Raw genomic sequence first — 22,562 nt, forward strand, 5'->3', positions numbered from 1 at the left:
TTGATGGACAGGCCTGGGTTCTTCTGGATCCTGCCACCCACTCAGCAGGGTGTAACTTCTTTATTTTCTTTCTATATGAATTTATTTGGCAGTGCTCCACCCCCTTGCTCCTTCCCGGCAGGGTCACCAGGGCAGCTTGGGAGGAAAATTCTAACCCCAGGGTAACTCCCAATTACCGTCCAGATTGTGTGAGAATCCCAAGAAATAACTCAAACACACACAGTAATGATGTTAAACAGGAGATCAATATAACATAACAGGGTAAAACACTATTCTCAGGGTGACTGGTGCCCACGCAGATAATACATGTGACCTAAAATTAGCATCCCATTGGTAGGCGTACCTTGTAGGGGCCTTTGATGACCTGTGACCACGATATCTTCTGTGCAGCAGTTAGCAACTTGGGTGGCTGGGTTCAGTACAGCCCCAAAGACTCAAGTGGGATAAGGGGGTCAGTCCCTCTGCAGGTTTAGTAGGCAGCAGGTAATACAATCCCCAAACCCTTACCCCTGGCTTGAGGACACAGTTCAGGGAGGAAGGGGTCTCCCAAACAATTCCCTGACTGGCTAACTAAAAGATGATGCATTTACAACTCCGTGATGAATCCTCAGGGTTAGAGATGGCTCTGGACTCCTCAGTCCCTGCAGAGGGCTGATTATCGCTGCTGGCAGGCGTCCTCTTCATTCAGGAGTCAGGCTGTTTCTGGTCCCACGATTTCCCATCACCACCAAAGGATGCAGGGCTCAAGGGCGACCACTCTGAAACCAGAACCCTACTAAAATCCCAACTTAGTCTCCGACCCCAGTGCCCAGACACGCTCCCAGCAGCCCTGGGCTAGCTGCTAGGTGACTCATCTCACTTGGAGAGCGGCGGGGGGTGGGGGGGCTAATTCAGCCTGCCCGGGGAAAGTTTTCCCAGCAAAATGCTACAAACGGGGAGTTACCTTGGAGCGGGAAAGGCTCAGGGATCTTGCTCTCAGGGCCCCAGAGGCCAGTTCTCAGGAGGCCCCTGGACGCAGGCCTGGGACTCGCCAACTCCCCACGCAGCCAGTCCTGCCCTTTCCCTGGCTGGCTCCAGATTGCTCCAAAATCATTCCCCTCCCCCCGGGGCACCCAGGGAAGGGCATCTCACTCCCTATCGGTTGCTGAGCAGACTGAGTCTGCCTTTGGCTTCGCCTCCTTACCAGGGACAGCGTCACCTCCCTGAGCTACCAGCACACACAGCCACAGGGACCTGGCTCAGCTCCTTGGGGGTCATTCGTTATGACAGGACCAGAAATGACGACAGGAACATTGGGATTTTTATCCCTTTTTATGTGTTAGGGTCTTGTAACATGGAACATCAAATGCCTTTTTGAATTGTAAATTTGGCTCCAGCCACACGCTTACTCCTAAAAATAAAGACCAAGATTTAAAAAAAAATAGGAGCCTAAAAGTAGGCACTGTTGGGTGCTCTGATTTTCAAAAGAGCTGCGCACCCAACAGTGCCCGGTGGCCTCCCCTATCCGAGCTGCATGGAAGAGAGGGAGGACGTCCAAGCCGGCCACAATGAATGGAACAGACGCTGCAGCCCGGCTGCACGAGGATTCCATTGTTCCACACCTTCCTCTCTGAACAGATTGGACCGCTAGGTGTTTGAGGGTTTCCTTCTTTCCGGGCACAGCTAGTTTACAAAGGACTCTCTTCACTGACAGGATGTGCAGTCATTGCTGAGTAACGCTCTTGGCCAGGCCCAGCAAGTTTATTTTTCCTGCTGCAAACAGTTCTTGGGTGAGTTCATTCACTGCTGTGCCGGCACATGCAGCTCTGCTGAATGAGCCCGCCAGAGAACAGCATGCTGAAAAGCAGCCAGCAAAGCCAGCTGGGGGGGATTTTCGTTAGCTTGGGGTCGCCCTTCGTCTACATGTAGATTTAAGATATTTGAAAGATCAAATGCTTTTCAAACTGATACCATCTGTTCTAGCCCAACCAGACATTATTGGCTTGACGCAGGAATCACGGGGGGCTAGGTTCTCCCATCTTCTCCAAGCAAGCACTGAATGCAACACTCCTCCAAGCACCCCCATTTCCCTAAGTGTCACAGACACCCCTGCTTAGCCTCCGAGGGCATCGGCTGGCACAACACGCTTCAGACTCTGGGCATTCCCACTCGGGCTGCTCCTGCTGCCAGGCACCAGCCCATTACTCCATGGTGCCAGGAAGGAAGTGCCAGCCCTAGACCCCAATGGCGGGCCCCTTATAGCTTTGTTCACCTTCCTCTGAAGGGCTTGGAGGGGGACCCCAAAATCAGGGCACCACTCTACTAAGCATAGTAAGCCAATAACACAGAGAGAGCATCTATCCCAGAGACAAACAGAGGGCGGTGGAAGGAGAAGGTTGTCGCGGAGACAGGCATATAAGCATTAGTCACAAGGGTGAGTCTGTAGTGGCCAGGATGGGTAAGGAATGGTGTCCCTAGCCTCTGTTCGTCAGAGGATGGAGATGGACGGCAGGAGAGAGATCACTTGATCATTGCCTGTTAGGTTCACTCCCTCTGGGGCACCTGGCATGGCCACTGTCGGTAGACAGATACTGGGCTAGATGGACCTTTGGTCTGACCCAGTATGGCCGTTCTCATGGCTGGTGGTGCAGCTCTGGGATGTCACTATAGCTAGCCAAGCCCATTCAAATAGTTTTTAAACTCAGGCCAGTGAAAACAGAGCCATAGGAAAGTAAGATTCTGGCTAAGACCCCACCTTCCCAAGCCACTGGAGGTGGAGTTCCAGTCTCATTAACTTTAAAAGGCTCCCTGGCATTAAGCAAGAGCCCCCTTGCAGCCTGAGAGTTAATCCACACTAACAGCCCATCGCCGGAGGTTCCCCACTCTCACAAGGTGGATTAAAGAGCCGCGTGCGGCCTTGTCTTGGTTCTGGTATCAGATGGAGCCAAGCTGGTCTGGGATTTTGGTAACCCTTCAGAACGTGTAGTCAGATCCCAGACCTCAGTGCCTAGCTGATGGGACTCCCTCATCACTACCCCCAATGAACCTGACCTGGTGGTGGGAACACTGGGAAATTCTGGGCACGTCCCTCCGTCCCTGGGGTATGCAAAGATTAGCCTAGGTATGACAAATCTGTGCTTGCTGGAAGCTGGTTTACAGAAATGGGGGATTGAAAAGGTTAGTAAAAGGAACTGTTCCGAAATGTACACACATCTGGGTGTTGGGGTCCTTTGAAAATCTGCAGCTTCTCTAGTCCCAGTCCCTGCTGGGGATGAGGAGTGTCCCATCCTGTTACATTAATCCTACCTGCTCCTGAGTACAGCTGAAAACCCACACAGGGAGTCTGGCTCTTTTCTACTGGCATTCTGCACTGCTGCAATTTTGGTCGCATGGGCAAGAGAACCAGGTTGCAAAACAGGAGATCATTGAATAGGCAAATTGCCTCAAACATTCCATCTTTTATGGGGAATAAAGTTTGGTTCCAACAGGGATCCATGTCTGCCATGAAATTCAACACAAACTCGTTCTGCTCGGTAGGAAACATACACACGCACAAGTTTTTATTTGCCCAAAGAGTTACCATACCAAAATAGCAGGCATCCCGTTTTTCTTTGTTTGCAGTCTACGGTATTCAAAACAATGTAATTAACCGGAAATGTACACAGATTTTGCTTTGTTTTTTCGGGGGAGAAAAAGATCGCATCCTGTTCTTAGTAAGCGATCTGCCATCAGTGTGAAAGTGATTTGTACCATTACTGGCGAGTGAACATCAGCCTTAGAAACATCTTTCATTTTCCTTGTTGCTGCTGCTCGGTTTGCAATGCTTTTGAGATCAGAGAAGCTGAAGGAGTTTCAGTGTGTTAAAGAGGGAAGCTGGGTCTGCAGACGCTAAATACTGACAGCAGAGCCAGTCCTCCAGTTCAACGCTCCGCTCAGTGTCCACTGCCCTCTCTGCAAATTTCATCATCAGCAGAGCCCGTTTCATGTCGATCCAGTTCTGGAGAGCACCGCAGAGGGCTTCTTCGTGGTTAAGAGGCTGGTCTGTTAAATCTTTCCTGGGACCCCAGAGCAGACACTGCAGGATCCGTTTTGCCTCTGTGATGCGGACGCGTTTGATCGGGTCGGCTTCCAGCAACAGGTGAGCGAGTTGCTGGAGCCCGCGGGAGTAAATGGACAGGCTGGGGAGTGGGGGGAGGTCGTCCTGGCTGTACTCCTGTTCCCTGAGATGGGCCCTCACCTCAAAAGGGTTGGGCTGGTGCAGAAGTTCATAGATGAGGATGCCCGTTTGAAATTCATCAACCTTTTTGTACTGAGAGGCCGACACAATCTCTGGGGCCAGCCGGGCCTGACTCTTTTTCAGTTTGGAGTCCCCGGCACCCAGCTTTTGCTTGGCCTTCAAAAAATTGCTCACAATGAGCCTGGGCAAGTGCTTTTCATCTTTGGTTTTACTGCAGCCAGTCAGAGGCTTGCAGTGAACTAGCAGCAAGTTTTCCAGACAAAGATCTCTGTGTATGATGCCATGCTCCTTTAGATGCTCCAGGCCCTGGCAGAGCTGGAGGAGCAGGAAGCACACCCGCCGCTCGTACACCTCCGGCTTGGTTTGATGGCAAGGTGCCGCATCCCTCATGAAGTCGGCTGCGGTTTGGTGGGGCACTTCGCGGGTGATGACAACCACGCAATCCCGTTCGCTGGCAGAGCAGGAGAGGCCAGGGCCATCCGGAGGAGAAGTGCTTTTTGCTGCGTCAGAGGAGAGCAACATGCTGAAGGGTACAGAGGCTACAAAGTGCCCACAGTCCTGCTGGATGTTGAAGTGAACTGGCACCGAGGGGCTGTGGTACGAAGCAGACGCTTTGGATTCTTGAGTTTTACAAATCTGTGAAGAGAAAACAAGCGATAACAGGGTGGGTTAGGATGGTCACTCACCCAGTCTCCGACTGCTTGGCAAAATGTGCTCCAGCAGCCGTGCCTCCAGCTTATCAGGAAATTGTTCCTTCAGGGCATAACATATGGACATTAGAACGGCCATATGGGGGCAGACCAAGGGTCCATCCAGCCCAGCATCCCGTCTTCCAACAGTGGCCAATGCCAGATGCCCCAGAGGGGATGAACAGAACAGGGCAATTATCACATGATCTTTTCCCCTGTTGCCAAGTCCCAGCATCTGGCAGTCAAAGGTTTACGGACACCCAGAAGGGTTACATCCCTGACCTTCTTGGCTAATAGTCATTGATGAACCTATCCTCCATGAACTTATCTAATCCTTTTTTTTAACTCAATTACATTTGTGGCCTTCACAACTTCCCCTGGCAATGAGTTCCACAGATTGATGTTTTAAACCTGCTGCCTATTAATTTAATCAGGAGACCCCTGGTTCTTGTGTTATGAGAAGGAGTAAATAACACTTCCTTATTTACTTTCTCCACACCAGTCATGATTTTCTAGATCTCTATCATATCCTCCCCTAGTTGTCTCTTTTCCAAGCTGAACAGCCCCAGTCTTACTAATCTCTCCTCAGAAAGAAGCTGTTCCATACCCCTAATCATTTTTGTTCCCCTTCTCTGTACTTTTTCCAATTCTAATGAATCTTTTTTGAGATGGGGCGACCAGAACTGCATTCAATACTCAAGATGTGGATGTAACATGGATTTATATAGTGGCATTGTGATATTTATATAGTGGAGTAGATATTTACTTATCTACTCCTTTCCTAATGGTTCCTCACATTCTGTTCGCTTTTTTGACTGCCGCTGCACATGGAGCAGATGTTTTCCAAGGACTATCTGTGATGACTCCAAGAGCTCTCTCGAGTGGTACCTGCTAATTTAGGGCACAGGAGTCCAGGGCTGTACGTACAACGTGAAGATGGGCAACAGCCTGTTGTCCCTGCTCAGAACGTGTTTTCAGTTCAGAGCATTCACCCAGCTTTCCCTGCCCCTCCTCATCTTTTGTGCTCACCATCCTTCTGGCCAAAGGATGGACCCACCTCCAGTTTGCGCCTGCTGGCCCAGAGGGGCAGAAACAGGAGATGGGAAAAGCACGCTGAGTTTCCATAGCTGATAGAACACAACGGCTTCACCGAGTAATTGTAAGGAAAGTTAGAGACAAAATACCCAGCTTAAAATGTGGGTCTATGAACAGTTTGTTCTAGTGGCCACTAAACAGATCATAATACCTAGTGCTTTACAGACAGCAGCTAATCCTCAGCACACTCCGGAGGTATGGCAATATGTAGCATTATCCCCATTTCACAGACAGGGAAACAAAGGCTAAAAAGTTGATGACGCAGTGATGTCATGGCACCTGGGTACATACACACTTCTCCTCGGACATGCTTAAAACCCCGTTTTGTCTTGCAACAGAGGCAGGGCTTTAGCTATATTGAACCCGGGTCCTCAGACAGGATTGATTTTGTAGTGAACACGGGATCAGAGTGACCTGTCTAAAGACCACAGAGCGACGTGAGGCCAGTTTTTCAAAGGTTCTTATGTCCTAAAGATATGGACAGGTGCCACTCTCTGGCCATTGGTGTGCAAACCAGGATTAATCTCAGGAGTTCCCGCCTTCCAGGGCTACAGTCAGAAATACATCTCTCCCCCATAAGCCCTAAAACTATTTTCACTGTTCCTTCTCCCACCACTTGTTTCACGTCTGCCTTGCACGTACTAGTGAAGCACTGAAATGGTGGCCAGAAAAGCCGGCGAAAGGCTCTGGTATTGGCACGATGGCGAATCTAAGCAGCTAGCAGCACAAAAGCAGCTCAAGTCAATGGCCCAGCTTCACGCCAATACTCGTGACAAAAAGAAAAATGAGCACTATAAAGAGAAAACAAACATCAGTGGAATGATTGGCAAAGTGAAGAACAAAAGAACCAACCTAAAATGAAAAGGGGAAGCATTATGTAAGTTCCTGGCCCACCACCCCGGTCAAAGTTCACATAAATCTACACTCAACTTATTTTTTTTTTAATTTTAAACTTTCCCATTGTGACAGCATGAATAACTGCAGAAAAATAGGTTTATCGTAGCAACATCCATTAGCTCCGCAACAATTACAGGCCTCTCAGCGTTTCCATTGTAAGCCCTTTTATGCAGGGATTTATTGAGACTTCAGCCACGTGAATTCGCTCTGGGTTGGAACTTAGCACAGGAGGTTTCAAACCCTGGAGCAAATTTCTCTCTCTTGTAAAATGGGGGCAAACCTGGACACAACAACATCAGTTTTGTCATCTAAGTTACAATGAGGGCAAACATAACGAAGTAGGACTTAGAGGGCTCAGGTTCTTTCGTGCTCCTGGCAAAATACTTTAAAACTCAAATTCTGCAGGGCATTAACTCTAGTGACCGAGTACTATGGGGAAGAGCTATTTAAAAATCGATTGTTTTCTCTCTCTTTTCTAAGTAGAAAGGGTCTGACGTGCCTGCCCATTTATGCTGTTAAAGGATGGTTTGAAGGAAACTAGCCCATGGATATATTATAAATTAACGCATGACCCTATAGAGCTTTAGCATCAAAGAGCTACAAAGGAAGGACAGGACAGGAGCCGGAGAAGGGACGTGCCGCTGCTTTCAGGAGCCACTTGAGGTAAGCACTGCCTACAGCCCGCACCCCTGAGCCACCCCCCCCCCCCGTGCCCCAACCCCCTGCCCCAGCCCTGATCCCCCTCCCGCCCTCCGAACCCCTCGGTCCCTTCACGGAGCACCCGAATACACCCCAAACTCCTCATCCCCAGCCCCACCCCAGCCAGAGCCCTCCCCCACACCACACCCCCCCCCCCTGCACCCTGAACGCCTCATTTCTGGCCCCAGCCCAGAGCCCGCATCCCCAACCAGAGCCCTCACCCCCTCCTGCACCCCAACCCCAAATGCGTGAGCATTCATGGCCCGCCATACAATTGCTATACTCAGATGTGGCCTCGAGCCAAAAAGTTTGCCCACCCCTAATAACTCTGTTATAAGTAGCATACAGAAAATTGATACAGGCATTTCTTTTTTTATTGCAAGCACCGGCCTATCTGCTCAGGGACTATACAACAACTATACAACAACTTTTCCTACTTGGCACTGCAATCCCAGGCACATTTTGCACAGACACCCAAGATTAGGTGCCGATCCTGTCATCTTTACTCCCACTGGAAGGGGAGATATGTCGATCAGTCATATTCTAATAATGAAAATGAAAGGACTCTGGAAAATCGCTGAGACACACTTTGCACCTCTCTCTGTCTGCTCTGGCTCAATCACAGCACCGTACTGTCTGCCAGGCTCGCAGAATAAATGCACATTCGAGATGGGGACACAAGTACAGGCCTGTTACGTAAGACAAAGAGTTGTTTCCTTCTTTTACAACAACTCCCCCCATGCTAAGCACACACTGGGACTAAGAAGCAAGTCAGATTGTACAGACAATAGAAAAGTCTCAATTCTTCTTAGTAAATCAGCCCAGGGTGACCCCACTCTGTGCTATGCACCGAAAAGGGCTATTCCAATTCGCTGGACAGACTTTCCTTTAGGGGTAAAGGAACAAATGAACCTGGACTTAGGCACGGTACAGTTAAACCTGCACGTTTCCACTGTAAGTGTTGATCCAGGGGTATTCTGACCAGCATTCACAGTCTATAACTATATTCTGCCTACTTAAAATCCTCCGGTTAAATTAGGTGATGAACGTTTGATTTGTTTGGAATGTTAATTGCAAATGTATCTTGGCCCTTTTCAACTAAAACCTCCTTGGAGGGGTTTTCAGTCTGGGTAACTCTCCAGTGTGACACGTTTTTGGTCTGAGCATTGTTTTCCCTTTTAAAAATAACGGTAGCAGAACAGTGTGTCGCTGGAGTTAAGGGCTCTGTGGTTACGCTCTAACCCTGTCAGGTCAAATTTTATGGCTGCTCGAGTGATCTTACACGTGTCGCGAGCTGGGGATTACTTTATATACTTCCTGAGACTCCCATTGGCAGCCACGAGCTTTGGACCAGTTCCTACATTATGGTACCTTAACTGTGCCTTGAACTCTGCAGGGCTGTGAGCATGAGGGCAGGGAGCATCAAAGAAGCCTAAGGGAGTTAGACACCTTATGTTCCTTTGAAAATCCCAGCCTAGCAGACCAGTAGAAGGACTATTACCCAGAGCTCAGCAAGCATGCGACAGGCAGAGGCCCTCAGGATCTGGGCTCCCGTTTTGCAGGCCTTAGGGACTGTGCAGCAGGGGCCAAATATCAAGATTATACAAGGAGAAAATTTAGCCCCCCTCCCCCAACACTTGAGTGCTTTGGGATGTGTGGGCCGCATCAGGCCACATCTGTCTCGGATTAAGAAAGCCGAACTTTCTAGTCTAAAATCTGTGTCTCAAACAGGCACACTAGGATATGTGAAGAGACCGGCCAGTTTTTATGTTACATGTGTAAACTTTTTATTTAGATGGTAAGTAAAGATCCCTCTATCAATTCCTGTGGTTCATAAGGTCTTAATACAGATGGTGCTGAGATAACATATGGACTCAAAGGGGTCTCGGACAGACGCCGTCAGCCAGAAAGGAAACAGCCTGTCTTTTATGTGACTTTAATCAGCTTGTGTATGTTGGAGGCAGACAGGCCTAGCACAGAGTGAAAACTGATCCTCATCACTATGCAATGAAGAGAAAATATTCTGCTAATTGAAGACCAAACTACTGCTACTAGTTCATTTTAAGTCCCTACCAACGAATGTGTCACTGGCCTTTGGTACAACCACATGAAGCATGATTTCTCTGATTTGAGCTTAGCAAGGGAGATCATGTTGGTGATTTACGAAGGCATTACTTAAAGACTACACCCATTTGTGGAGTATCACCCTGGTTAACTTTGAGACAGACAAAGCCAACAATTCATAAAACATGACACCATAGTCTGATGGCAATTTACCAAGGTTTTACCATCTATTCTAAAGTCCAGGCTTCGCTTCCATCCAGAAATAGCCTCAGCATTCTAAACAGACAGCATGCTCTAGAGGACAAGCACGGAGAGGAAAATTCAGAAACTCCTGCATTCCAACCTAGCTCTGCTAGTGACTTCCTCTGTGGCTGTGGATTGCCTCAGTTCCCCCACATATAAAATGGGTATATCATCAACTACCTCCCAAGGGTGCTACGGTTGTAAAGAACTTGCAAGTGGGAAGTATTATTAGTGAACAGCAATGGCGCTCTCTGAGGAACACTCCGTTATGCTACAGCTGTCCAGAAACGGATACAGCAATGAACCCTCCCGGAATTGCATATTGGAAGGATTACTGTCTGGAAGTTAAAGCTATTGGCTTATACAGCTCTGCTTCACATGCTGTCAAGGCCTGGAATAATTTCCCAGAAATGGACGTCAATGGACCAGCGCCCAATTTAGTCCACAGTGTCCAGGGGGTATATTCCTGTTCACTACAACGTAAGTGATCAGAGAGACAGCAAAAAAGCCAACGCCAATAAAGTAAACGTACCTTCACTGCATAGGTGCTGGAAGGGTCCTTCGAGCAGGTGGCACAGTAATAGATGGCATCCCCAGAAACACAGCAGGGCTTGTTGCATGCCAGCTTAAAAAGAGACCAGTTGTTTTCATTGAAATGCAGTTCATTTTTCTGATCACGCATAAAACAGTCTTCGCATTTCGCAACGAGGCGGCGCAAGGATTCTGCATAAAGCCCCCTTAATTTGGCATACACCCCCTCCTTGCTGTCAATATTGCTGAGCAGATTGTGGAGCTGAAGGCTGGAGACTGAGGAAACCTGGCTGGACACACTGAGCTGAGAGGATGAAAATGGTGGCAGGTTTCTGTTCTGGAGGCAGGCGCTACTGCTCTTGTTCGAAGTCGGACCCCAATGGCCATTTCCTTTGCAGGCGTTTTCCAGAGATTCGGAGGAGGAGAATGTGTGGTGGTTGCTTCCCACATGAGAGGAGTAGCTGAACGGGGATTCCCTTCGGACACAGACATTGCTTTCGGAGTGACTGATGTTCAGTCTGGGGCTGGTGGGATTCGCTGTTCTACCCAGAGAGGCTTGGCCCCAGAAAAAGCCATCAGGAGATGAAACCGCTCGGCTTACTGTTTTCTTCTGTGGCAGAGGGGGTGGCTGCAGAGGTGCGCCCTGAGACCTGTCCTCATTGGAGCCTGCGGGGAAAGGAACAGAAGAAAAGATTGGCTTTTCAGTGCAAAAGAGAGAGTGGCTGTGGTCAGATGGTTGCCTAGAAGACACAACTACAATAACTGGCTTTATGAACCAGTGTCCCCAGCTTGTCGCTTATTAACATGGATGCTCCTGCTGTAAAACAGGAGATCTGCTGTACGGTAAGTAGCCAGAGCGGAGGCTCAGTACATTAGCAGCTCCAAATAGGGAGGTTCCTAAGAGACCAGGAAAGGTGGCTGTACAGGGAGCTTTGTACCAGAGCCAACAGCCATCGCCAGGAGGCGCAGGCTACCCTCGTGGAGTGATCATCAGTTCAGCGTGGCGCACGTGGACTCAGACTGTTCCTATGAGTGGCAGTGGCAGGGCTGGCCTGAGCGAGGCCTGATGTGGCCAGCTCTTCGCAGCATGTCACCAGGGTTACAAGCTTCGGCCTGAGCCTCTACTCTGGTTGGTACAGGCAGCCCCCTGCTCCTATACCCAGCACCACTCACTTCAACGGAGCTCTGAACAGACATGGGCGGCTTTCCGCACACAGCAGGGCTGTGGTCCACATACGCACCCCGACGCATGCCTGGGGCAAGCAGGAGAGGAGAGGTGGGTCCACGGCTCTCACACATCTTACATGGTCCATGGAGCCAGCTCAGACTGTTGTGGGAAGCTCTGGGACCGATTACACCTTCCCTGTAGGAGGGAGTAACTGAATGGGCGGGCTGGGAAACACACACAGGCCATGTGGTTTACACCATCCCCGTCTCCCCACAGCCTTCCCGAAGGCAATATACCGCTATAACCACATATCCGGTTCCTCCTGCCAATCCGCAAAAGCATGCAGTCACCTCCACCGGCACCAAGTAAGGAGAAATTCCCCATGGCGTTCTGTCCCCAGCCAGCATCAGGGGCTCACGTGCTTCTCAGCTATGAACAAACATGAGGCAAAGTTTGGCCCATTGATGTCAAAAGACCTTGATAGCGCACGTGGTATTGCAATGGAGAGTACAGAGGTGTAGCTGAGACAATTTAGCATGTGTTTCTCTATATAGTGTGAGATACTGCACCACAGGGAGCAGCCTTTTACAGCAGCATTTGTGTTTTACAGTGGGACAGTGTATTGCACCCGCCAGCAATATACTGTTCATATAGAAACATTTAATATACGACGGCCCAGGAGCCACAGCTCAAAACTCCAGTTTTAAATGTGAAATCTCAATTGCTGGAGCAAAATGCCCTCCCAAGTACCTAGACTGGCTACCCCTTTTCAAATCTAGCTGTGTTGCAAGCCGGCTAGTTAAATCAGAATTACATGCCTTGTGGAGACCGCTTCTCAGATTTCTTGAATGTCAGGTTAAAACAGCCCCAAGCATCATTTGCATGGGTCACTATATACTGTCATTAGAAACCCCAGAGAAAAACACAGGGCTGCAGCAGGCTCAGTTGATGTATTTTCCCCCTTATCTGCATCCCCCCCCACAAGAAATGGGAACCAAAGATTGCTGTCAGGAAGGGGTTAATAATTTAATTGATCTGAAACAGTATTTTCTCTCTGCGTTACAGGCATCTGTTCCCCTATGATGTCCCAAAGAGAGTCCCAGCTCATACCCCATTGTCTCTGCATGGAGAAAACCTTCCATGTGCAGCTCTCCTTCCCTTTGCCTGCAAAGGGGGCTCTGCTGCGTATGCAGCAGCATTTCTTGCTCCTTAGTCAGGGGTCTAAGCTGGGGGAAGGGGGTGGAGACAGGACGGGTTGGAGAAGGAGTGGGCTGGCTGGAAGCCATGCAAGCTCCCCGCTGCCCCCAGGAAGTTACTGAGGATAATGCAGCCTGAAGCTTTATCATCTTTCCCAAAGGGCTCTTCCCCCGACCACAGGGAGGCCCTGGTAGCATGGCACCACCTGAGCTGCACTGCTACAGACCCTGGGGTGGGCAGGGAGCCCGGTGCAGAGACACAGAACCTCCAAGCCTGGCTTCCTACAGGACCCAAGGGCCTTTCTACGGGAGGTGTTCATAGCCTCTTTCAGTGGGACCATATGGGGTGGAGGTAGTGATTATCCCTGCCTGAGACCCTTCCCATGGACTGTGTTGTGGTGGGCATAGGTGCTCTGGGAACTCTCCCTGGGGCACTAATGGTACATCTACACTGTGGAAAAAAACCCCAAACTCCACACCACACCCTGCAGCAGTGAGACTCAAAGCCCAGGCTCCGGCCTGAGCAGGAACGTCTACACTCCTACATTTATCCCCACAGCAGGAGCCCCACGAGCCCGTTGGCTGACCCACGCTCTGAGACTCGCTGCCGTGGGGTTTTGTTTTGCAGTGTAGACGTACCTCAGGGGGTGTCTTAACCCGCTGTGGTTACAATGACTTGTGATGTTTTTAAAACCTCAGGAAGTCCTACAAGATAGCTGGCTTTCAAACCCAGATGTGCACAATACGATTACACCCAAATCCAATACGTTAATTATTGCAAATCATGCATAATGGGATACCTACAGTGTAAGTGATTTTATCGGATTTAGTCGATGGTGTTTGAAAGGAAGAGGCTGATGTTCGACGGCAGTTTGAAGAAACACTGTGGCACTTTTCCCTGTGCTAGCTGCCAAGACAGTAGTAAAGCTGGTCGCTGGGAAATAGCTAACCTGTGAAGTCACTTGTGAGGAGTTCAGAATGAAATACTGAAGGATACTTGTTCAGCAACCCCCATTCAAACAAAGCCGGTTTAGTTTTTACGCGACAGTAGCTCAGTAATTGAACAGGCTAGGCAAGGCAGAAGAAAGGAGAGCCTGACTCATGTTACCCACAGCTCTGCACTGTGGATTAGCATTGTCAGAGTAGCGCGAAAGAGGTGACACACTGAACTCCTCGGCAGGACAAGGTTCAAGTTTGGAGGGGAGGCACAGGATTCAGCCGACTCCACCCTGCTGCAAAGTCCTCCACTGACTCACTCGGCACAGTCTCAAACCTATCTGCTTTAAGAATGGAGTTCTGTTCACATGCCGCCGCTGAACCATGTGCGCGCACCAGATTGTGGATCTTGGCACGCGGCTCGTTTCAGTCAGCTGTACTTTATGAATGTTTTCCCATCTCATTAAAACTGGCCAGGAGTAAGGCTGCTCGTTTGTCATGGGGAAAAAAGGGAAAAGTGTTTTATCATAGCAAAAAAATGTACAAGTAATAATCATCGTTTAGAAAAGATGAAAAATTATGGCACAAGATATTTGAATATTAAAGTGTCGTGGGGAATTAGGAGAATATCTGTACTGACAATATAAATATTTTGAAATAATTTAAGACTAGGTTAAAAACTTCCTAAACCGCCTAGCCCTGTGTGTACACAGAGCCAGATCTGTGAAACCTCATGGCAGAGTTTTGCTCACTGTGAGCTGGGCAGCAGTAAAACCTGTTTCTTCTTTGAACCTGGTTCCAATGCTGACATTAACAGATCATTTGCAGATTATCAAAGTGAAACACTGGCCACCTATTCATTTCTAGAAACAGAAATTCATGCAACCGGTGACACAGGAGAGTGGTAATGAGATAGAGCACCTTTCACCTGTCAGTTGCTGATTCAGGTGCAGCTAGTGACAGGGCTGTTACCTTTGATAGACTTTCGGTGGCCTGTATGAAGTAAATTTAGCAGTCCCAGTTATCTACTTTGCAGATGCATCCCCCACCATAAGTACTCACTGGTACTGGAAGGATCATTGCAGGCCAAGAGATGGTGCTGCTAGGTCCCAGGGAAGGCACACTGGGGAGGCAATGTGAACATTCATTCACAAGGCTGTAAATCCAGCAGCTTTCTGGATTCTCCGGATGGAGTACAAAGAGGCCAACACTTTTCCGGAGGAAAATCCATTTCTGTATTGATGATTTGAAAATGGCCAACCAACATGAGGCATGTGACCTACACTCTCATATGTGTATGGGAAGCCAAACCTCAGAAAGAGAAGGCTTCCCGTTCACTTCCTTTGTGAAATGCAGGAACAGGTTTCCCTACCAGGGAGCGTTTGTGTCACCAGCCACCCCCATCACTTCTTTAGGGCAGGAATCACCGCCCTGCTGGCACCCTCCTCTCACTGGCGGTCTGGGCATTGTGAAGCAGGCTGATGGGCTACTGGCAGAGATCTAGGAAGGTAAGCACGGGCCTACCTGCATTATACGTACTTAGCTGTCTTGTTGCTGCAGAATTCACTGCAGAGCCCAAGCCTTCTAATACAGTTGTGCTCCAGAGTTCAAGCTTGCATTAAAAAAAAAAAAAGAGGGTCTGATTCATTGCCCTGCCTGACCACTGAGGAATACCCCCAGCTGGTGTACGCTGCAAGAATGACTACACAGCCTCTCTTGCAGCCCGCAGCACAGGCGACATGGCCAGTGCATGAGGCATTATTCTGGGGAAGTTCTCTGGCCTGTGTTATACAGGATGTCAGACCAGATGGTCACAACAGGCCTGGCTGGCCTTGGAATCTATGCTGCCCTCCAGCTAATCTTGGCTACTAGAGGGTCTCATGGGTGCTGCTGCATCTGAATGTAGTTTAGATTACTATCATGGGTTATCAGTTATGTGGCAGTATTGCCTAGAAGCCCTGACCAGTGCTAGGTTCTGGACAAACAAGTCATGAAAAGATAGTCCCTGCCCCAGAGAGCTTACAATGTCGTAGGGTAGAACAGGCCTGAGGCTGCTCTAAATTGAGCCAGGGGCTGGCTGGGAACCCAACTAGCCCAATAATCCGGGGAGCCAGAACCTGCTTAATGCCACCTTTGCCTCACCCTGTTGGGGCCTGCGTTGGACAAAGCTTGGCCGCACCCAGGAATCTGGCCCTAGGTTTCTTGCCCTTCTGATTGCAAATAAATCCTTCAAATAGAGTAAACCAATGCAGTTAGGTCTGCCTGAGTCTGCAGACAGCCTGAAATCAGAGTTCTGAGAGGTGTGACCTGCCCCATTCACCATAAAGGGAGCTGGTAAACTTTGAAATTTGCATCATTAGCTTTCAATGTCCACATGGTTTCCTATTTCACTGTAAAGTATGTTAACATCCAAGTGACACACTGAGTCCACAACCACAAACTGCTTCTTAGACCTAATCCCACGTGCCATAAAGGTCCATCTGCGCACTGCCTAACCAGCAAAGTCTCCAGCGTTCCCTTGACTGCTTCCTTAATAGTCTTTAGTGCAAAATTCAACCACATACTGAAAATTCAACATGCAGAGGGAGTGTAAAATACAGTAACTCCTCACTTAAAGTTGTACCGGTTAATGTTGTTTCATTGTTACGTTGCTGATCAATTAGGGAACATGCTCATTTAAAGTTGTGCAATGCTCCCTTATAACATTGTTTGGCCACCGCCTGCTTTGTGCACTGCTTGCAGGAAGAGCAGCCCGTTGCAGCTAGCTGGTGGGGGCTTGGAACCAGGGTGGACTGGCAGCTCCCTATCAGCTCCCCCCCTCCCCTAAGTTCCCTGTGTGGCAGCCGCCCAGCAGGCTAGCAATTGCCAGGCAGTTCAGCTGTGCCTCCCCCACTGCCATGTGCTGCTCCTGCCCTCTGCCTTGGAGCTGCTCCCAGAGACTCCTGCTTGCTGTGCGGGTGGGGGGTGGGGGGGTGAGGGAAGAGGGGGGCTAATGTCAGGGTGTTCCCCTTCCCCCTGCTCCTGCCCCTCACTTACCCCATTCCCATAGAGCGGGGGGGGGGGCCCACAACAGGGCTCAGGATGGAGGGAACTTGTTGGCAACAGGAGCTGTCTCAACTTGCTGATCTACTTAAAAAGGCAATGTACTCAGAGTGGTGTCGGCGTACTTAAAGGGGCAATGCGCATCTCTCTCTCTCTCTCTCTCACACACACCGTGTGTGTCTGTCTGCCCTGCTGTCTCCCCTCCCTCTATTTGTGCTGCCTTGTAGTGTGTGAGGCTATATTAACAACATGTTAAACCTTGAGGGCTCAGCTGAGTGCTAGTTCATCATTTAGCAGTAAGGCATTCCCTGGGAAATATCTCTCCCTCTGACTCCACCACCTCAACCAAGCTTCACAATCATCATCGCTGTGTACAGTATTAAATTGTTTGTTTAAAACTTATATTGTGTGTGTGTGTATAGAGAGAGAGAGAGAGAGAGAGAGAGAGAGATCGTCTTTTGTCTGGTAAACAAAATTTCCCTGGAACCTACCCCCCGCCCCCATTTACATTAATTCTTATGGGGAAATTGGATTCGCTTAACATCGTATTTTTCAGGAACATAACTACAATGGTAAGCGAGGAGTTCCTGTATCCAGTAAATGGCACAGAGTATCCTACACTGACTGGATTGTACACTTCAAAATGTTCTTTAATAAATACCTCATTCTTTTAATTTATCTGAAGCTAGGGCAGAGCCTCCAATTGATTGCACTGGACCACTGCGGAATGCATGGCTCTTGCCACTGAATTTTTGGTCAAGCGTGTCTGGAAATCAACTGGATCTTGATTATGCCTGCTCTGGCCAATGAGCCCTGCTCCTCATTTCTATTAGCCAAAAAATCATTCTCAAACATTTTCTTAAGAAAATTAAAATTCCTTGTGTCACTGGAGTGAACAAGGAAACCTCTTTCCCCTTCTGTTCACATCTGACAGCTATAGGTTGAGAAAGCACAAGTCTGACATGCAATAAGATTTTTTTTCCTTTTATAAATTTCCTGGCACTCTCCCCCTCTTAAGTTCTGAGCTAGGACTGGGAAAATGTCATTTCCAGACAACTAGGTCTGAATTTTATCGCTATGAATTGTTGCTTCTGGAGAGGCAGAACTTCCATTACATGAAGATGGCGATTTGCAAAGGAAATAGTTGCTGGACTGTGTAATGTGTCAGTACATGTCTACGTTAAATATACTTAGGGAAAAAATGACTTGGTAGAATATCTACTTTTCAAAGAAAATCCAAACTAATGAATCCCCCTCCCGCCTTCAAGAAATACTTGTGCGCTCCATGCCATGCTAACCCCTTTCCCTCTCAGTACATTTGGTCTCCTTTAGTAGAGCTACAGGAGGTACTCTGTTACCCCGGCAACCCACTGAGGCAATCACATGTCAAAGATGAATGACCCTCTGTATCTTTGGGAGGAGGTGTGGGATTGGCTGGTCTCGAGTCTAAGAAAAACAGCAGCAAGAATGATTTTGGCATTGGTCAAACAGATTATAAAAACTGTGCTGCTCTGAGAGAATCAGTAAGAGTTAGGAGAATTGGACAGCTCAGAGGCTGGTAACGGGACACATCATCTTTCACCTGAGATCACCAGCTTCAAACCCAGCACTAGTCTCCTGTGCCAGAGCGTCATGGCTGCCTGGTGGGCCAGGACTGTGAAGACAGCAGGTGGCCTTCCTCCCAGACCATCACAAGCAGCTTGGTCATCCTTGCCAGCAGGCTCAGTAGAGAGGGCAGAGGCCAGATCCTGCTTGCATGGACATCAAGTGAAGCATTGCCACGGACTACAGTAGGAACAGCATTGGGTCCCACATAGGTATGGAAGCTGAACTCCTCTCTAGAGCTGGTTCCTCCAGGTCAGGGCTGAGCTATACAGAGACTGGTGTAGGGGAAGCTCGTGCTGCCAATGTCGTACTTGTTCTATGGTCTGGATACTGCACAAACAAGGGATTTCAGCTTTCGGGCTGTGGAGAGCCCCTTCCATCAGCCCCCACATACATCCACACCCACACCGGAGCAAGTTTTAATTACCTCCATCACTGGCAGTCCTTGTGTCAGAGTTGAGGCTGTCTGTGGAGCCAGCCACGAAGCTGACGTGGATCCCTCGGAAAGGTGGGCCGAGGCTCTCTGCAGAGCCATTGCTAACCTTCTCCAGCTCAGAGCTACTCTTGTTCATTTTCAAAGCGTGCCTAGAAAGTTAAACAACAAACGGAATCATTGCGTGTCTGGGGAAGACGCATCGCTGCACTGTTCGCTGACAAACATCAGCCCGGTTTGGTCTGACCTCTTGTTCCTGCAGTAAAACCAGGGAGGCAGGGTTGTCCTGTTCGTTACTGTAGAAGCCATACTCAGGCACCTACACACGCACATTCCACACGTATTAGCTGCCCAATATAGAATGGACACACTTCCCCTGCGGTGGGGATCTCTCTTTGGTGAGGGTCTCTCCCGCATGAGCACACATCCGGGGAGGAGGTCAAAGCTGGCCTGCAGGCACAAGGCCCTGGACCCAGTGGGTACACCTGGCGAACATGGGCCCTTGTGCATATTGGAAAAAAACCTCGTTTTGTTATTGCCCTGGTGTGACGGAATGCAACCCCTGTGTTCACAGCCTACACACTACTGTAATAATCTTTGTGCAAAATCGGTCTTGTGAGGTATCATTTGAAAACTAATAATTCACTGGTCAATAATATGATGAAATGTATGTAGCAACATTCTAGGTAAAGTTATCAATTCCCCCTGAATGGTTGTTGGTAGCACATGTTCAAATCCATGCAGCCCTGCTTAGGCAGAACTGGTCAAGCAGGTCTTAAACAAAGGAATGTGTGTTTACCTCCATTTACATATATGGAATAAACAAGGTCCTTGAGCCAGCAAGGGGGAAACAAGGCAAATCTACGTATTAGCAAACAGCAGCATGAAACCTCTTTCACCACCAAACTCCTTAGCTCCAACCTCACAGCGGGCATGAACTTTATCTAGGGGTAACCCGCAGGAAAAAGCATTTCCAAGGGTGACTGGACTATACAAGTGAGGGACATCCATCCCGATCCATCTCTCCCCTTTTCACCTAAGAAAACAAAAGAAACAGCAGTTGGACATTGGGAGGGGATCTTGACCTCAAACTTTGTCAGCAACGTTACTGGGAATTTGCAAGAATTTCACCTTGAACCAAGTCTAGTTTAAGATTAGAAACCGTCTTCTCTTGATTTCTCTTGTAACCATTTCTGATTGTAAAGCCTTATACTTGTACTCACTTAAAACCTGTCTCCTTGTAGTTAAATAAACTTGTTTTATTCTTTAATTAAAACGAACCTAGTGTCATGAATTATTTGGGTAATTCCATTTAAGGTAGCAGGCTGTCCTATACTGATCCCCGCTGAGGGGCAAGGGACCCAATATATCTGGATTGTCCAGGAGGGGGCTGGAACAGAACACACGATTTGGGCAGAAAATCCAGGACTGGGAATGTGTCCAGGTCTTCCTGTAAGTAGTCACCAAAGGCTGCTGGAAGCCAGTGTGTGGTTGGTGACAACACCTCACTGCTCTGCATTGCATCCCGGAATGTCATGCTTGGCACAGCAAAATGGAAAGATTTACAGGCTCAGACCTGAGCCCACAGGTAGCTGCACACACATCAAGGCATAGGGGAGTTTGTTTAAAAAAAAAATAAAAATAAAAATGAGTTGTATCAAAACCCACTCACTGTCAGTAAAATCTCTATCCCAGCCAACACTCTGACATGGCAAACCTTTCATTGTCAACACGGAGCTATAGGGAGCGCTTCCAGCTTCCCAGCTCTGGCCCAAGAAATGCACTGTGCCAGCAGGTCAGTGAAGGAAGTCAACACAGACATGAACCAACTCCAACACACAGAAACCAATGCACCAAACAACACCCTCGCTCTGGTCTGCTGCTCCTTTCACCAGCTAAAACCAAGTCTGGGCTCCGCGACCACATTGCATCACAGCTGACTAAGCCCTGGCAGTGTCTCCAAGGTGAGTGTCAGTCCACACTCAGAGTTCAAGTACTGGATGGACAGAGCAGATGGCAGGAGTCTGGACCTTAAAGCCGACACTTGCCTTTCACAATGTTTTTGATGTGCAAGTCAAGAAATGATAATATCTAATGCATTTCATCCGGAGATCTCAAAGCACCTTACAAAGGAGGTGACTATCGTTAACCCCATTCTACAAACTGAGACACTGAGCTAAAACAACTGTCTGTTCCTGATTCCATATTTCCATAACTGTGACTGGCTCTTGGGTCTGGCTCTGAAAGCAGCCACAGTACTGATACTACTTAGCAGGAAGTGGAGTCTTTTCACCTATTTTGAGACAAAGGAAATACTGCACAGAAAATGAAAGCATGAAAAAGATGAAGACTTAAAAAAAGTATTTTAAAGTAAGTTCCATTATTTTCTAGACAGAGTTTTATCTAGAAACATAGAAGCGTTGTTTACAGTATGTCAAAGTTATAGTTTAGATGAATAATTTATAGTAAGTCACAAACTATTATCAATTAACTTTTGTTTAAGATAAGCAACACCCAGGCCTTTTCCACATTTTTTTCCCTGGCAAATAATAACTTCCCTTGAAAGCTGGTCATTTTACAATGGTGCAAACGCATCCGGCTCTGTTACAGTTCATACTTTCTCACTGTATCCAGACACACTGGTGAAGAAGGTTAGATTATTTGTAAGTAATTGTCAAATGAAATTAAAATGTAATTGTTTGATAAAATTCTATAGAATATTTCTTAAAATCAAAATGGGATAACAAGTCATTTACAAAAGGAGAACTGATTTCCGTGGTGCCTCCTGTCTGACCAGTTAAAACCTCCTTTCCTACTCGGAAGGCTGAATAGCTATTAAGAAACCCACAACAAAAAACAGATGTTTTCCTACCTCCCTGAAACAGCCTAGTCCCATAGAATTTCTCTTCTGCATTGTACCAATGAGGCACTCTGAGGGAATGCAGGGACTGTTTTTTATATGGTTACTTTTTCTTTAGAAAAACTCTGAGCACAAGAAATGCTGTAAGCTGTCTAATTTTGTCATGCTTTTTAGAGAAGGAGAGGGAGAGAGGGAATGCTTACTACGCTCTTCTAGCTTTGCTGACAGGGAAATTAAAGAAAAGGACAGGAAGAAACCTTTGTCAGACTTCCCCTTTTGTAGGAGCATGCTTGATCTAAAAATATTAATGGGAAGTTGAGCGGAGTTCACCCTGGGCATAATTCCTCTGAAGACAATGACTGTGTGTCCAGGATGTATTTGGCACATACAGTTTGTCATTGCAGTAGGCTTCCTCTAGACAATTTATGAAACTTCAGGGGTACCTTATAATTCACAATTAATAATTACACTTAAAAATTTAAGTTCATTTACAATAAAACATGTAAAAATATCCACACACACAATAAGTGTATTTTTACATTCATTGTAAAATACCCCCTTCCCATACCTAGAAAAACTTAGCTGGGCGTTTCCGTCAACAGCATGATACCCAGACACTCATGCACAACTGTGAATCAACCTGTTTGGAAGTCTAAGTGATATTTTGGAAAAGATCCAAAGGAAAAAAAATTTAAAGTGTAAAATTAAACTGAATTTCTTAATTTGTACAGAAGACAAATAAATGTCTTATTGTAACACAATCATGCTTTTAAAAATAAATTTGAAAACAAAGCTATTTAAAATCCTTCCTTAGATTTTTTTCAGCCAACAAAACCAAAATATGCAAAGGTATCTTACCATCCTGGTACAGAATATGAGGTTATGAGA

General features: G+C 47.8%; 1 protein-coding gene across 4 annotated transcripts in view; it reads right to left on the bottom strand.

The window, feature by feature from the left end:
• Positions 1–3,512: 3,512 nt before the first annotated feature.
• PRAG1 (PEAK1 related, kinase-activating pseudokinase 1) overlaps positions 3,513–22,562 on the bottom strand; it is a 42,231-nt gene continuing 23,181 nt past the window's right edge. For all 4 annotated transcript variants that reach the window (XM_039542178.1, XM_039542176.1, XM_039542179.1 and 1 more), the window contains 3 exons: positions 18,809–18,966; positions 10,436–11,100; positions 3,513–4,852 (listed from right to left, as the gene is read on the bottom strand). In XM_039542178.1, coding sequence (XP_039398112.1) covers positions 3,812–4,852; positions 10,436–11,100; positions 18,809–18,966 — 1,864 coding nt within the window. In that variant the 3' untranslated portion in view covers positions 3,513–3,811. The remainder of the gene's footprint in view (positions 4,853–10,435; positions 11,101–18,808; positions 18,967–22,562) is intronic.

Source organism: Mauremys reevesii, linkage group 5, assembly GCF_016161935.1.
Source record: "Mauremys reevesii isolate NIE-2019 linkage group 5, ASM1616193v1, whole genome shotgun sequence".
Classification (NCBI taxonomy): domain Eukaryota; kingdom Metazoa; phylum Chordata; order Testudines; family Geoemydidae; genus Mauremys; species Mauremys reevesii.